The following is a 17243-nucleotide window of genomic DNA, read 5'->3' on the forward strand; positions in this document are numbered from 1 at the left end:
TATACCAGCTTTGACCTTGTAATGACCTTACCGATTGGCTTGCCAGTGTGGATGTCAATAATGAAGCCAGGAGCCTGGTTACCACACAGTAACTGGTACTCAGCTGGAATGGACAGGACAGGAGATACTCAGTGGCTGTGATAAAATGTACTCATGTAACGATGTTTCAGCTTTTTCAGAGTATTTTTTTGTGCATTTATTGTCACTCACTGGTAGCAGGAGTTGGACAGGCCTCACATGGCTTGTTCCAGGCTTTTCCCACATTGTAGGCACAGCAGCACATCTTCTTGGTCATGTTGAAGGACAGCTCGTTCTCACAGGTGTCGTTATAGTTACGATAACACACACTCTTCCTCATGTCTGCGTTACAAAGAGGAAGACAGTCCTTCAATTCCAAAAGCTGAAAAGCCAGCATTTAGAAATGCAACTTTTCTAACTTTTAATATGTTTATTTACACGAAAGAGTAAACATTTTCTGGTAGGTCCAAGAGAGGTCTCTCCCACTCACCCATGCAGTTGTTTCCCCCATTGACCTGCATGTACTCAGGGGGACACACACAGGTGTAGTTGCCCAAAGTGTTGTAGCAGATACCAGGTCCACAGCTTCCAATGTGGGTTGTGCACTCATCAATATCTGCACGGAAAGATGGAATGACAGACAATAAAAATATGACCTGGGAGCAGGGTGTTCATTTTCCTTACATAGGTGATGTACTTAATGTAAACAAAGGGCTAAACATATTTTTCAGTCAATTATCGTACCTCATTCAGTGTAATTTCTCTTTCAGTTCTTACCCTCACAGATGCGAGTCTCCTCATTGAGATAGTAGCCTCCTGGACACTCACACTGGAAACTACCAAAGGTGTTAACACAGTTTCCACCCTGGCAGAGACCTGGCAGCTCTTGGCACTCATCAATATCTAGAAAAGAATTACAGCTGTTAGATTCATAGATGTCATTCATGTATTGATTTTTAAAAGCATTTTTAAAAGTTCAGAGTTTTTCTGCTACACTAGTGCTAGCAGTGGTTTCTGTTGTTGATCAAATCAGAGAAAGCTGGATGGTGTACCTTCCAGGATAACAGTGATGGGGTTGGGTCTGAATCCCTCTCCTCCTGGACAAAGAGTCTTATATTCCGCTGCAGACAAGACAAAGACACGCAGCAAGTTAGTGTAAAAAAAATCAAATAATAAATAACTTTTGCTAAGACATAAATTGAACAACAAATTGGAGTAAGCATGACGTGCATTTTGCAGTAAATGTTATTGGCAATTGATCAGTGAGATCCTGTACATACTGGAGTTGGGGGCAGGGCACAGTTCACAGGGGTTTCCCCAGGCTCCTCCCTCAGAGCAGCAACAAGAAGCCCGGGTCACACCCACGCCGATCTCCGCACTGCAGGAGATTCCTCCATCACCACGTGCAAGGATGTCCAGGAAGCAGTTGCCAACACGTGTATCTAAGAAAGACACACTTTTTCTTATCAATAAATGAGAGTCTTCACTTTCATGTAACAGGACGTTACAATGTGTGAGTGTACATATGAAATAAATAGTGGTTTAATTAAAACATTTTTTTAATATGTTTAACTGAAATTTGATTTGTCATCTGTCCTGACTGATTAGATTTTTGGATAGGATGCAGCAACTTGTCATTGTGTTCTCATATTTAAAAAACAAAAAAGAAGCTGAAGACCTGCTAATGTGTGTGACTCACCCACGCAGCCCACTCCGGTGGGGTTTAGTTCAAAGTCAGCTGGGCAATTACACAGGTAGCTTCCTGGAGTGTTCACACACAGCCCGTTGATGCAGTTCACAGGGTCTGCACACTCGTTGATGTCTGCATTACACAGCAACAAACACAAGCTCAGCAACAATGAAGGGAATAAACAGATGGTAGTAGACACATCTTTTGGTCTTTGTATATGTTGGATATGTTTTCAAAGAATTTTAAATAGTTGAGGAAACTCAGCCAAGCTATTTGAGTCTGTTCTGTGTCTGAACTAAGTGAATTTAAACTAAAGTTACAGAAAGGAAAACACTGACCAGTGCAGTTTCCTCCACTGCGGTCCAGTTCATAACCATCATCACACACACAGCGGAACATCCCCGGAAGATTCTGGCAAGTTCCAAATACGCAGATGTTCTGGAAATTACACTCATCGATGTCTGTGGCAAGGCCAACAGAAAAAAAATGTTAGTTGAATAAAAAATGAGAAAAGTATAAAGAAAAAAATGCAGCAGAATGAGTCCAGCACCTTGACACGCCTTGCTGTCTTCTGTAGGAGTAAAGCCCATCTCGCACTCGCAGCGGTAGCCCCCTGGAGCATTCAGACACTGGCCGTTCTCACACAGGTTCACGTTGTCTGCACACTCATCCATGTCTGAATTAGAACAGAGGAGTGCATTATAAACGTACTCTGGAAGGAGCTCACTGCACACCCACAGTAGCTAGTATCCAATTAGGATTCATTAAGATAATTTCAGCAGTCTTACCAGAGCAGGAAAATCCATCTCCATTGAAGCCCTCCTTGCATGTACACCTGTAGGATCCCGGTGTGTTTACACAGTCTGCATTGGGGTTGCAGTTATGGTCCTCTACAGAGCACTCGTCCTGATCTGCAGAAAGAGAGAGAAAAACTCAATAAAAGAAATCAATAAAAACACTTACAAATTCTAATATTTTTGTGTAAAGGAGACTTTTGTTCCTTTATTTTGTCTTAAAAACGCGTCCGGTCCGAATATGTACTCACCAACACACTTGATGCCGTCTCCCAACCAGCCATCTCGACATCGACATTTAAAGCTTCCAGGCACGTTAATGCAGGCAGCGTGCATGTCACAGTTATGAGCCCCGATCTCACACTCATCAACATCTGGAGAGATATAGAGATCAATTAGCCAATACACAGGAAGTTACACACATTGCTCAACCAGTTATTTCCATTTGAACATTTAACAAAAAAAAAAAAAAAGAAACAGCAAAGATATTTGAAATATTTGCTTTGTGCTTAGCAGATTCTATAAACAGTGAGTCATTCATAAATTATCATTTTAACAATTGCAGACCTGGAACTACTGTATGCATGGATGAACACTTCTCAGTCTGTGTGTGTTTGTGTGTGTGTGTGTGTGTGTGTGTGTGTGTGTGTGTGTGTGTGTGTGTGTGTGCGTGTGTGCATGCATGCGTGCGTGTGTACCTGTGCAGCCTGTGGATCCCTTCTTGACGAAGTATCCCAGCTGACAGTGGCAAATGAAGGAGCCTTTGGTGTTCTCACAGTCGCCATGGAGACAGATGTTTGGGTTTAAGTCACACTCGTTCACATCTGGGCAGACAGAGATAAACAAACACACATAATATTTAAATGTTCTGCCCTTTAGAAACTAGAGTGAGAGATAATGAGATTCAGAGGAAGTCCCACAGATTTGAAGATTTCTCAAGTTACATTTATATTCCAAGTATTGTGTTTCCTCTCACCGATACATGTCCTCATGTCCATAGAGGCCATGAAACCATCGTAACACAGACACCGGTATTCCCCAGGAATGTTGGTGCACTGGCCTCCATCACAGATGTCTGGAGTCTCCTCACACTCATCAATATCTAAAAGAGACAGCAGAATAATGTCAATGTGCTATAGGTGGAAACGCCATGAAGAATACCGGACTGAAAAACATAATATTTGTATTCAACATGGGAGAACTAAAAAAAATATCACTTTATGACATTGCTGCATTTCTTTATAGTTTCAGTTTCTTGTTAAATATGTGAAGATAAACTGAACACATCCTGTGTTTTGTTACCTGAGCAGGTCCTGAGGTCAGGCATGAGAGCATAGCCCTCACTACAGCTGCACTCATAGCTGCCTTCTGAGTTGGTGCAATGGGTTTCACAGCCTCCGTTCATAATGGTGCATTCATCAATATCTGCAAAGAGAGGACACAATTACAGTTAAGGTATCTAGGTTTCGTTATATTAGAATGACGGGCAGTACACAAATAGATAATGTCCCAATTATCCAACATTGGCGTCACTTTTTGGATAAAGTTGGTTCCACTCACCAACGCAGCCCTGACGGTCTGGTGTGGCCTGGTAACCGGTGTCACAGGAGCACTGGTACGTTCCCGGCATGTTGATGCACTGGCCATGCTTGCACAAGTTGTCACTTAGCTGGCACTCATTCACATCTAACAGGACAAGCAAACAAGTTATGTATTATAATCCATGTAGTGTGTTGTACCTAATCATGATTATTACAATAATTACAACAACACTAGTTTATAAAAACTAAAACATCCAGAAGAGAAAGGTAATTTTTCAGGACTTTACATAGGTTTTAAGTGCAAAATAAAAAAGGATGTGCTCAGAATGACATATAACACCAAGTGTGGGAATGGATATTTATGATCCACCTTCACAGGCAGATCCATCGTTGCTGAGCGAGTGTCCGGTGGGACATTCACACTCATAACTCCCTTCTGTGTTCAGGCAGGTTCCTCCACGACACAAAAGGGGGTTTCTCTCACACTCATCAATGTCTGTCAGGAGAGAGAAACACAGGGAAGGAGGGATACAGAGGGAAGAAAGGACAAAAAGATAAGGAACAGATTAGATGATCTGTGGTTTCACACTGTGGACATGACTTCAAACAGAGTGTATCATTTGAAATTGTGTAACTGTGTGTGTGTGTGTGTGTGTGTGGATTTGTTTACGACCTACCCATGCAGTTCTTCATCATCATGAAGCCGCTCTCGTAGCCCTCGAAACATTCACACTCAAAGCTGCCAGGTGTGTTGACACAGGTACCGTGACCACACAAGTCCGGGGAGATGCGGCATTCGTCGATGTCTGAAACACAAAGACATTAAAAGATACCCTGACTAACTCCTTACTAATTGTGACATAAATGTCTCATTTTGCTGAAATACCTGTGCAGTTCCTCTCCTCTGCGGTCAGAGCGAAGCCGTTGCTGCAGCGACACTTGAAACTGCCAATGGTGTTCCGGCAAGTTCCATGAGTACAGAGACCCTGGAACACCTTACACTCATTTACATCTAGAGAGGAAGATATGCAGTTCACATAAATTCGTCAAAATAATACAATTTACTGGATGAGTATTTTACATATGTATGCTGTTACAAATGTAACTTTATTCTCTGTCACTTCGGCAATACAAGGTTCTACCAACATATGTACACGCCAATTGTGCCACAAAGCACAAGCAAGGATGAAAGCGTCCACTTACAGTGAGTGGAAACAATTTGGTACCTTTGTAGAACGGCCTGCCGGTCAGAATTTCTCCTCGGTTGGCAAAGCCGGGCCCTCTGGGACAGATGGCTCTGTACTCAGGTGTGTCTGGTTTAGGACACTCCTCGCAGTCAATGCCCCAGGCAGAACCCACTAAACAGCAGCACATGTCCACACGGTATCTCCCTGGCAGTGGCTCGCCACACTCATCCTCATGCCACTTCATGTAGCACTGCTCACTACGTGTATCTAGAAAAGTTGTTTATAAAATCAAAAACAGTCACCTCTCTGTTTCCAAGTTTTCTCCTAAAGGAGCACTGGCATGGTAACCTCTTGAAATAACAGTTTCATTGGATGTGATGTCTGATTTCGTCGTTGTTCAGTCCTCTTACCCACACATGTGCGTCCAGTACTGTCCAAGGTGAGACCCTCAGCACACTCGCAGCGGAACGAGCCCTGGGTGTTCACACACCGGCCATTCGTGCACACTCCAGGGAACACCTCACACTCATTGATGTCTACAGGGAGCGGGACATGTTAAGAACCGTAAATGATTACAAGGTGAAACACACTTTTTCTCAAAAGAAATCTACAGGGAGAACATTAAGGCACATTACAAGGACAAAAAGATGATTTCGTGGCACCAATGTTTGATGAAGGAAGCCTGTGGGGTTGTCACCGGTCATTAAGTTATCAAATGTTCTTACCTTCACAGACGAGGCCCTTCATACGAGCAAACCCTCGGGAGCAGGCGGTGTCTATGGGGAAATGTAATGAAGATATTTTATGAGGGAGCACTGTTTGTAGAGTATGTATACCTTCATTGGTTTGCCAAAATGTCAGAAAATATTAGCCTTTAATTTAAATATACATCATTAAATGTATACTATTGTGTACATAGATATTGGTCAAGTCCACATGATGTCCACAATATAAAGGAAAGCAGTCAAAAACTTTTTGTCTTTTAAAACAAGCCCTTAGTGCTTAGAAGTTAGAAAGATTAACTGGCAAAAGTCAAAAGCCTTCATTTAGAAGGCTATTGTTGTTTTGTTGAAGTTGTTATTACATGTTAAAATAGAGCTAAGTAACAACCCACCTGCTTTTAATGTTTCCTTTATTCTATTAATTTATTTGACGATTATTATTATTATTAATGTATTTATAATAATATTTGCAACAGTAAAGCAGTTCTGAATGTAAAACCACCCTTCAATTGTGACTTTGTTTGGGAAATGTTGATCTAAATGGTGTTTCAGAGGCTTTTAAACAAGACCTTAACTCTGGTGGACTGAAACCGTGTTAAGTTTTAGGATAAAAATTGACAGAATTACAAACATTAAACACTGGCACGAAAAATTTGCAGCATCTGCGTGTGAGAACTGACCGATCTCGCAGGGTTCACAGGGGCTGCCCCAGGCGGCTCCCAATGTAGAACAGCACTCAGACTTCAGTGTGGCTCCGTTGATGTTGACCTCACAGCGGTTGTCTTGTATCGTCAGCCAGCACGTACTCTTCATACTGTCTGTGGAGCCGGAGTTACAACAGAGATGACTTGCTTACCTAGTTGGGTTTTCTTGTAAAGTTAACACTGAATGTTAACTGTGTTTATCCTTCAGGCCTAACAGTTTGTTCTTCCTAAAACATTTGCCATGACAATTTATTTAAATATTTCCTTGTGTTTGCTATTAGAGCACAGAATTACTCCACAGCACCACTAGTGGTCAAAATCTCCACAGGGTACATTTAACCATGGCAACAAAATACACCACAAACACAATCGAAATGTCACTTTCGACTTTCCTCACTGCCATAAAACTTGCGTTTTTGGATACACACTGAGATAAGTAAAGCCCATGCATCATTACATTTAATCCTATGCTACTCCATTCCTAATTAACTAATAGTGTGTAGTCATATCAGTGACAGCTTCTTTCCAAAACCACAAGGCCACCCAACAAAAAAACACAATTGACTTTCCCTTTTTTTTTTTTTTAGCTGAGTGATGAAAACAGAAAACAGAAAACAACCAAACAGGAGGAATTTAGAAACCTCTGAAGGAGCCAGCTCATGGAATATGTATGAGAATTTATTTATGACTCATTCTTAGTCCACTTACATGAACATCTGTATTATTTACTAGCATACATATTAGCTTTCTCCCAATGATTTTCCAAAAGTAAGAAATCTAGAATATTTAACCTTAGCGGAGACTCTTACATACCACATGTCACTTGGAATCTAAAGAGGATCTCTATGAAGTGAAGAAATCTCCATGTGAACCAAGGCCGTGAATGCAAGTATTTATCTTATAAATCATCTGAGTGTGTTATGTTGCCTAACATCTGAAGAGGATAATGTTTCTTGAATGCTCCTGGAAACCTGAACCACTTCAGTGTTTGTTTACAAAAAAAGAGTAAACTTCGATAAGAATGATTAGACAAAAAGACCCTGGCATTATTTCCCATTTACACTCGTGTCTCAAGTGTGTAATCATGATCTCACACAAGCAGTTTCTAGGACCCTGCGGTGTTTCTCTAATTTCCGTCTTACCCACACAGATGGTGTTGGTGGAGTCCAGCTTGCTGCCGTGGGTGCACTCGCAGTTGAAGGACCCAGCCACATTACGACATGCTCCATTGATGCACGGGCTGGAATCACATTCGTTGATATCTGAAACATGTGCAAACACACACCTGAGGTCAAGGCTGAGAGGCTGATTGAAGTGAATGATCATGTGCATTTGGCAAACACAATGTGTGTGCCTTCTTTCCATGAGCTACATGTTTACTGGAAACTAAATGCAACACATCTGGTAATAATGTCACTTCATAATGACCTTGATTGTTGGTAAAAAAATAAAATGCATCTGGATTTGAGACAACACAAAGTGATAATGTGTGCACGAAAGTACTTACCTTCGCAGGTCTCTGAGTCGGGTTTAAAGACAAATCCTTTAGGACAGGAGCAGGTGTAGGAGCCGGGAGTGTTTCTACACAGACCGTTGTCACAAAGCAGGCGGTTCACCAGACACTCATTGATGTCTGCAATGGAGGTGACAGAAGGCAATGGTTAGAAAACCAATTAGAGGGCTATCATGCAAACCAGGAGTATTAGCCTTTTTTTGGTTGATCTTGTTATGACAAGTTGTGGCCACAGGATGGTACACAGTTTTACTTTGAGACAGATATATGGCTAATGTTGCCAGCTAGGGATGTGCTGTTTCTTCTTAATAAAAAAATTGAGACACTCTGACTCACCAACGCAGTTTTTGCCACTGGTGTCAGACTCATAACCGATGTTACAGATGCAGCGATAACTTCCTCTCAGGTTCTCACATATGCCGTTTTGACAAATGTCCGGGTCAAGGGCACACTCATTGATGTCTAGAATAGAATAAGTATTAGGCCATGTACATAGATAAATACTTATAAACAACCCCCTTGGGAACATACACATTTATGAAAAACATGCTCACCTCTGCCATCAGCTGTAATGCCAATACCACTGCTGCATACAGCCTGGAACTCAGCTGAAAGATACAGGATAAGATGAAAAAACACATTAGATTATTTTTTGCAAATTTAACAAAACCAACCAAGATTTTCAAGAATTGAAAAAAACAGCATCAAGCAAACAAAATATGTTACCTGAGTTTCTGGAGGGGCAGGGTTGGCAGGGCTCTCCGAAGCCATGTTCAGCATTTGCACAGCAGCACTCAGACTTGGTCACAGCACCAGGGAACGGCCGCGAGCATGTGCCCATCTTTATAGCACCGTAGCAAGTGGTCCTCATGTGTGTGTCCACACACACTCTCCCATCTACATCAATAGCCAGGCCTGGAGGGCACTCACAGCGGAAGGAGCCCTCAGAGTTGATGCAGCGGCCGTTCATACAAATGCCAGGAGTCTGACACTCATCGATGTCTGATGAAGAGAGGGCACATAATGAATGTGGCATGTGTCGGCTTCAGTTTATAAGCTAAGGCGTGTACAGAATGGGCTTAACATTAAATATTCAAAGGGTTATGAGTTTTCTATACAATAAAGTATTTAGTGAGTATTTATTTTATCATTCCAGATAGAACATATTGTACAGTAGATACAATAAATTCCAACCCTCTTGGATTATGCAAGTCACTGTTTTCATAGGAATCAGTTTTCACTGGTCTCACAGATAACTTATGAGCGATAAGGCAAAATGTAAGTTAAAATTACAATTTGTTGGTAAAAATAAAGTAAGTCCCTAGGTTCCATCTGTAACTTTTCTTTTGCTTATACAATTCTTAATGCTCAGTTTAAAATATGTAAATGCATGACATCAATAATGAAAAGAAATTACAGAGAGCTTAATAAGGAATCAGATCCTGGGGAGTTATCTAGATTTCTGTGTTTTGTATTTGGGATATGCACCTGTGCTGTCGGCTTTATTGTGTGACTGCACAATAAAATGGCAGCTACTCTTGAAGCTTCCTATTCAACAGAGACTCATAATTCATACATCTATCTATCTATTTCTAAAATTTCTGGGTTGTTTTGAAAAGTCAGACAAAACACAAATGGGTTTAGAAAGGGATCTGCAGGACACCACATATGGCAACACAGCAGTCTAGTTGGCCCAAGACTTGAGGTTTGTGTTTGTACTTTAGAAATCAGTCATACCGGTGCAGTAGCGTCCGTTAGGTGCTAAAGCAAAGCCAGGCTTGCAGATACACTTGAAGCTACCATCTTCATTGATGCACATGCCATTAAGACACATGTTGGTGGTGGCGCATTCATCGTGATCTGGAGGGAAATGAGAGGAGAATTAAGTTCATGTTTATGGAGGTAAAAAGTTAATGTAAAGTTTGACCTATTCCTTGGTTAGCTTCTTACCGATGCAGTTCTTTCCATCAGGAGTGAGCTCGAAGCCAGCATTGCAGATACACTGAAAGCTTCCCTCTGTGTTGACACAGCGGCCGTTGCGACACATCACCCCATTCACAATACACTCATCAATATCTAATGAGAGGAGGAAGAGGGAAGATGCACGTGGCTGAGTTTGTTATATTTTAACCACCAGTCATACTAAATTGAACTACTTATGGAAACATATGTAAAAGATGTATGTTAAACATCTGCATGTGTATAAAACATCTTTGGCAATTGTTGCAGTGATATAATTTGACAGCAAAGATAGACATACCAATGCAGGCTTGTTTGGTAGGGGTTCCTTGGTAGCCCTCATGACACTTGCAATGGTACCCTCCAGGTGTGTTGACGCAGTCTCCATTGATACATGGATTACTCACACACTCATCCACATCTGTGGAGATAAGAATACATTGCAGAAAAAACTATGACCTATCCAGACAGAGTGAATGGATTTAAATATTTAACAAAACAAAAAAACAATTCACATTTTGACATTCAATGCACTTGTGTTAAGTTCCTTTAATCGGCAGAAGATGGCAGTGCAGGGCATGCAATTTACTGTGGCACTGTCACTTAGTCACTGTATCTCCCTATGTAGGCTCTGGGAGGTTAAAGAGAACTCTAGTGACCTGATGTGCGCATATGCGCTAAACAGTGTGTGAGAGCATGTTTCTTACCGATACACTCCCCGCGAACATCCTGTCTGTATCCCATGTTGCACTCACAGCGGTAGCTTGTGGGTGTTGGAATGCAGCGTCCATTCAGACACAGGTTGGTAAAGTGTTTGCACACATCAATGGTGTCGTTCATAGAAACGGTGCCTGAGAATACACAACACACATTAAAAAAACACAGCAGACATAAAAATATGCCATAATACACAAATATGTTTTCCAACTGAGAAATGACCCCTTTTATCTAGTACCATTTAACAGGATAATTCAAATCCACAAAGCGTCTTACCTATATTACGCTGGTGTCCTCCTCCATTACCTCCAAAGCTTCCTCCGTTACCTCCAAAGCTCCCACCGTTCCCTCCAAAGCTTCCTCCGCCGTTGCCCCCGATCCCTCCGTTGCCGTTACCATTGGGTACGCTGGGGAACTTGAATCCATAGTTGAACCCGTTGCCGTTGTTGTTGGGGTAGTGTCCATTAGGGTAACCATTAGGGAAGCCGTGTCCTTGGGGAACACCCACAATACACAGACGCCGGAACTCGTCTACAAGAGAGACAAAAATCACAGGGAACAAATCAGTAGATACATGCAACTGTATGTTTCATTAGTTTCCATCCAGATATAGCTGAGGAACAATAGGCTCTCAAGTAGTGTAAACAAAGATGTTGTTTTTAAACAGTTTATGTGGATTATCATAATAATTGAGACTCAAAAGAACTTTGGATCACTCAGGGTACTGCAGTAAAGTACTCATTGTTTCCTGGACATAATTCACAAAGGCTATTGTACTTCCCATACATTATTTTTCTTTTGTTGAAGTCTGTTATACAGTTTACCATCTAACTGATCTGTACTGTACTGGTTTCAGATATGCTTTGACTGAAACAAAACCTTACCAAGTAACTTGTAGAAAATGTGCATGCATAATGATATACTCTACTCAGCTTTGGCATGAAGTTACAGTAAAATATATAGTATGTCTATGTGTGAGAAGTATAAATATATAGTACTGTATGTTTGTGTGTTCCTCACTTAGTTTGAATGCTAAAATCGGAATAAATCACACAAACACGCATCTAATTTTGGAGGTGCGAGTGAAAGCAGCAGAACATTCTGCAACAGATCGGTTTTAGATCATACAGTCTCATGCAAAGGACGAGCTTTCTGAACTTCCAGAGATGATTGGTCATTATCTTGAAACAAATCTTTTCCATCTTCTTCTATTTAGTTTGAGCTCATGACATCATGCTCATCAGTTTGAGTGGAGCCTCCTGCCTCTCTGTCACACACACACACACACAAACTCTTGTCTAGTTTAACATTGTTAAAGGAATTTGGTGTGTGAAACGCTGTCATGGCTTTATTTACTGCTTGTGTTAATGCCAAGTCTTAGACAATCTATTGTGTAGACTGCCAGTTTTTATTCAGCAGAAGAAGAAGGTGATGGATGCTCTGTACTGATTTCAAGCTCATATCTATCACTTTGTTTGGAGATCAGCTTGCATGTGAAACTTGTATTTTGTTTTATGTAATGTGTACTCACCGGAACCCCTGACAGGACACATCTCGGGGATCTGTCCCAAAGCCCAGCAGCGTCCTGTGTCACAGCAACACTGCATCTTGGTGTACTGACCGCTCAGCTCTGCAGCACAGCGGCCGTTAGCCAGAGCTGAGAAGCAAGTGCCCACACGCTGATCTGAAGTAAGAGGAGAAGCAGTATCATAATTAGACCACTGGGGAGTCAGCAACATATGTTTCAGCTCAATTAGAAGTCAAATAAAAAGACACAAATGGCTGATATGCTTTTTAATGTGTTTTAGTATGTTCTATGTCTCCCCTGGAACAGAATCTGAACTTTCTTATTTTTGCTGGGCCTTAGTGGTTTAAATTATTATCTTGACGTAGCAGTGTACTCCAGTGTGTGCCAGTACCCTGTGACATCATGTGCAGTTACAGATGCAACACCAAACAACTCTCATCAGTGTTTCTGGGTATGATCAGAGGTACAACAGACTTAAAACTTTTATCCAGAGAGTAAAACACTGTTTTTCAGCCTAGTGTGAAATTATTCTTTAAATGCAGGACTTCAGGTTACAAATTAAATAATATTACCACCCCTGACACTGCCTTTTATGCTGGAAAAAAGGGTACAGGGAACAACTGCTCTCAAAAACAGCAGTACTGTAGGTCAGAGGGCTGGCATGGCCTTTCAGTGGTGGCTGGGGAGGAAGCTCCTTTATGGGCTGGCAGTGGGAAAGGTTGTTCGGGGTTTCAACAATCAGCAGGCATCTGAAGGGCCTCCAAAAGGGGTCTTATTTGTTACAGTTTTCCAGGTCAGAGTCAATGAGGCAGGAAAAGGGGCTAGGGTTCAAATAGCATGTGTAGGGAGTAAATGAAGAGACAAGGGATTATTTTAAGAGAAAAACCAAGAAAGGTAAAAAGGCAGAATGAGAGGGAGATAATGCATGTGTATTATTTTACTAATAGGAAAATATATATGAAAGAGAATTTAAAGTGCAGCTTCAGAAAAAATGGGAAAGTGGAATGAAGGGGGGAGTTGAGGGAGGAGCACAAGTCGATTAACTCCCTAATGAGCCAGCCGTCTGGAATTAATCAGTTCCATGTGGAGCAATTCTTGCCAATTAGATGGAACATGAGGGGCTGTGCTGTGCATGGGAGCACATATTGCACAGTGCATACAAACTTATATGCAATTACAACACAGATATGCATTCCCATACATATAAATGGGCACGTTTACAAAACGTGCATAAATACACACACATATGCTTGTACAAATGCGTACATACACGCACCAATGTACATAAATACACACAATTCAAAAAGACATCCCATAGGAATGAGTGGGTTGGAGGCCGCGTGGAGGAGAGGGAGACCGTAGAGGGAGGGGTTTGCTGATGAGGATGATGATGACTCAAATTGGATCCAGACCATGGTTTGCTCGCTAGTGTTGCACCGCTGCACAAGCATATGCTTTCATTTGTTGAGGTGTTTTTACAGACTGACTGACTGGACAGGTCTTTTTTTTCTCTGGCTTCCACCATGTGACAGGGCATTAGGCGCTGATTACCGTCAGGCCCCCAACAGCTCCCCTGGCCTACTTTACCATGGTACAGTACATCCCACAAAACAAGGGCCAATAGCCACACAGTATAGCCTCCGGGACCGGAGCTATACATCCTGCTGCTTCTAAAACATAAGGGCAAGCAAGCCAGCGAGAGATATTAAAACAATTTCCCTTCTTTAATTCACTTTGTGTTCTAATCACAAAGAATGGGAAAATGCGTCAAAGTGCGTCTGTCACATGAAGAGAAAACCAGCTGAGTTTATGAGATGTGTTTCAAAGCCCGAGTTTGTGTCAATGTGTGACTTTAGATCACTGGTTTGATCCTGACCCAGTCTAGTTGGGGTTTGTATGTTTTTTATCTTTATCTCCTCCTAATCTAGTCTGGTCCATTTTGAAAGTAGTACAGCCACAGAGGAAGGCTCATGGGGGTTGTGCCTGGTTATTTTCTCTCTCTTTTTTTCTCTACCTTCACTAGGCTGCTGAAGAGCAACTGGAAACCACTACTGAAGGAAACAAGGTGCAGGATCCACATGTCAGAGATTGGGAGGAAAGAAGGTCCGAGAGGAAAAGGTTGGCTAGATAAGGAGGACGAGAGTGTGAGAATGCTTCACTTTTGGAGATAAAGAATTAAAAAAGAAGAAGACGGAAAAAAGAGGAGACAGAACAAGTGAAAAAAGATGGAAACGTCTACAGTTCCAGAGACTTTCTCCTGTAAATCACTGAACTGTTACAAAAGAATGAACTTTGGTATCCACGCATAATGATTTTTGGTTGATGATTTGGGTGATTGAAGGGCTGTGTCAATGTGGGATCCACTTTCTCTCTCTATTACACATACACACACACATTTTAGTTATATACATTGACAGAACAGGCTTTTTACAGCAGCATAGCTTTATAAAAAGTGGATAATGAAGGATGGATTGCATGACAACTACAAAATAACTGTGAGGAAAAAAAAAATCAATCCAGAGTCTTACTTTGCTACAGGAACTTTTATTGGACCTGTGATGATTATGGCTGAAACAGACAGAACCTGAGCTGTCTGTTTTGGGGCTAAATCTTGAAACAATGTATTAACACCTGGTTTTATTTCACTGTGGCTGCCATGATTGGTGAGGATTGCAGGAATACATTAACACCTGGTAGTGTTTCATGGGACATGTCAGTAAAGTATGCACTGCATGTGTGTCAGAGTGTGTGTGAATGAGTCAGAGGGGTACTAACAAGAGAGTAGATTAATGCTGTCAAAGCCAAATAGTGCGTGCAAGTGTGTTTGTCTGCACATGGTGACCACTGGCCAGCTTGACTCACCAGAACTCTACTCACAGGAAGCAGTGATGGAGGGAGGGAAGTTAGTGGCCAGATGTGAAGCTTTAGCTGGCAGGGAGGGGGGGGATTTTGGAAATGTGTGTTTGTGTGTGTGTGTGTGTGTGTGTATATGTGTCTGTGTGTGTGTGTGTGTGTGTGTGTGTGTGTGTGTGTGTGAAAGGGACTCACCCACACATCTGGAGCCATCTGTGCTGGAGACGTAGCCTCGTGGACAGGTGCAGACGTAGCTACCAGCAGTGTTGGTGCATTCTCCTCCATCACATACACCAGGGATGGTGCTGCATTCATCAATGTCTAAAACACAAACACACACATACAGTTACATCATAAATACCTCATCACATCACAGGACACATATCAGCAGTAGCACACTGCAGTAAAAGTTTATTGTTTATTGCTCTGAGAAAAAATGAAGCAAATGGATCTGCATTCAACTAAAAGGAATTAATGAACTTTTGTTTTCAGTTCAGGCTGAAACTCAAGCTTGTGAGTCATTGCTCTGTGAGCAAAGAACCGATGTAAATCAAACTACTATGCAATTTCAACAACATGGTAGCGCTGGGTATTTACTGAAACCATAAACTATTAAGTTCTTATAGCATTGAATATCTTTTTGGATTTATAGTCTGCTTTACTTGGTCTTTGATCAAATATTTCTTGATTTATAATTTTACTTGGTCAATTATGGACTGTTTTTTAATCAGCAAATCTGTTTAATCTGGCTTCTTTTGTTTACGTACCTCTAAAATAAGTATTTAAAGTATACCTTTTAAGTAAAAAACGTATGATAAAAATAAACAAATTTAAGGATACCCGGCCCTGTCAACGGGCAAAATTGAAAACAATGATTATGTGACTATAAAGACAATATTCAGTGATTACATTACTGAAAAAACACACTGTTGTTGCACAATAGTATAGACAGACACCAAATATAATTGCAGGGAAATTATTCCATTCACCAGGGACCTTGCAGTGTCCTAATCCAAAACAAGTGTATTTATACCGCTCAGCATTTTGCTTGATTATGTGTGCAATTGCGGTATCTACAATTGCTTCCAATCTCCAAATGGCAACTAAATTGACATAAATGGCTCTACTAAAAGAAACGAAATTCCCAAGGTTACAGTGAAATCCCTGACCTTATTTAAACATGCCAAAGAAATGTAGACATGTCTGACAGTACCTGGGCACGGTGCTTGGCAGGGCCCGCCTTGGTGTGGTACACTTTATGATGGCATTAAGTTGTAATATTCAGAATGAGGGGGCCTCATTGCTCCATGACGGGGGAACCCAAAGTGAAGTTCCAGAAGGTTTTGGGTTTTTATGATGTGTCACGCTTATTAATACACATACGTAATTACTGCACCACTGCAGGGCATAATTACAGCAATAGCGCAGACGTGGTGTGTGTGTGTGTGTGTGTGTGTATATGTGTCTGTGTGTGTGTGTGTGTGTGTGTGTGTGCCGAGTTGAAAGAGTGAAGGGTGTGTTAGTGTTTGTCTTTCTAGGAGTAAAGAGTGTGTAACTTATATCCCTGTGGGTTTTTTGTGGAGGTGTGTTGTACCGCCTGCAAAGCTAACAGGCTGTTCTTCCCCTGCTGACTCCTGTCTGACAGCAGTGGCAGAAGGCCTAGGTGAGGCTTTAAAGGCCCAGCCAAATAAACCTCGTGTCAGCAGCAACAACAACACGCCAGACATTACACTCCACACAGACGTAGCACTGTGCGACTGACCGTGTGTGTGGAGGGAAATGTGTCACCTGGATAAATGTCTGAGCCGTCAAGTCTACCTGTGTAATGCGTACATATCCGCAGCATAATCAAGGTGAAAACTCTGATAAAGTGAATGTGTAATTTATTCAGTTTCCATTGTGTCATTTCATCTAAACTGTGATGTGTGAAACTGTACGTGTGTGTGTGTGTGTGTGTTTTTGAAAAGTGTGAGTGCGTGAGAAACAGCGAGTGTCAGAGCAACGGGGAGGTCCGTGT

The 17243-nt window shown here is 41.6% G+C and overlaps 1 protein-coding gene across 3 annotated transcripts in view; it reads right to left on the bottom strand.

The window, feature by feature from the left end:
• Positions 1 to 17243, bottom strand: part of fbn2b (fibrillin 2b) — a 61300-nt gene that overhangs the window by 9134 nt on the left and 34923 nt on the right. For all 3 annotated transcript variants that reach the window (XM_034881803.1, XM_034881804.1, XM_034881802.1), the window contains exons 9-42: positions 15422 to 15547; positions 12377 to 12529; positions 11122 to 11376; positions 10836 to 10979; positions 10430 to 10549; positions 10120 to 10245; positions 9907 to 10029; positions 8896 to 9171; positions 8724 to 8777; positions 8506 to 8631; positions 8164 to 8289; positions 7799 to 7918; positions 6633 to 6770; positions 5956 to 6006; positions 5641 to 5766; positions 5270 to 5497; positions 4930 to 5055; positions 4721 to 4849; positions 4414 to 4539; positions 4063 to 4188; positions 3805 to 3927; positions 3479 to 3604; positions 3201 to 3326; positions 2754 to 2876; positions 2497 to 2619; positions 2259 to 2384; positions 2047 to 2169; positions 1718 to 1840; positions 1299 to 1460; positions 1071 to 1139; positions 796 to 921; positions 509 to 634; positions 211 to 360; positions 32 to 103 (exon numbers count right to left, since the gene is read on the bottom strand). In XM_034881803.1, the coding sequence (XP_034737694.1) occupies positions 32 to 103; positions 211 to 360; positions 509 to 634; positions 796 to 921; positions 1071 to 1139; positions 1299 to 1460; positions 1718 to 1840; positions 2047 to 2169; positions 2259 to 2384; positions 2497 to 2619; positions 2754 to 2876; positions 3201 to 3326; positions 3479 to 3604; positions 3805 to 3927; positions 4063 to 4188; positions 4414 to 4539; positions 4721 to 4849; positions 4930 to 5055; positions 5270 to 5497; positions 5641 to 5766; positions 5956 to 6006; positions 6633 to 6770; positions 7799 to 7918; positions 8164 to 8289; positions 8506 to 8631; positions 8724 to 8777; positions 8896 to 9171; positions 9907 to 10029; positions 10120 to 10245; positions 10430 to 10549; positions 10836 to 10979; positions 11122 to 11376; positions 12377 to 12529; positions 15422 to 15547 (4497 nt within the window). The remainder of the gene's footprint in view (positions 1 to 31; positions 104 to 210; positions 361 to 508; positions 635 to 795; positions 922 to 1070; positions 1140 to 1298; positions 1461 to 1717; positions 1841 to 2046; positions 2170 to 2258; positions 2385 to 2496; positions 2620 to 2753; positions 2877 to 3200; positions 3327 to 3478; positions 3605 to 3804; positions 3928 to 4062; positions 4189 to 4413; positions 4540 to 4720; positions 4850 to 4929; positions 5056 to 5269; positions 5498 to 5640; positions 5767 to 5955; positions 6007 to 6632; positions 6771 to 7798; positions 7919 to 8163; positions 8290 to 8505; positions 8632 to 8723; positions 8778 to 8895; positions 9172 to 9906; positions 10030 to 10119; positions 10246 to 10429; positions 10550 to 10835; positions 10980 to 11121; positions 11377 to 12376; positions 12530 to 15421; positions 15548 to 17243) is intronic.

Source organism: Etheostoma cragini, chromosome 9 (assembly GCF_013103735.1).
Source record: "Etheostoma cragini isolate CJK2018 chromosome 9, CSU_Ecrag_1.0, whole genome shotgun sequence".
NCBI classification, from domain to species: Eukaryota; Metazoa; Chordata; class Actinopteri; order Perciformes; family Percidae; genus Etheostoma; species Etheostoma cragini.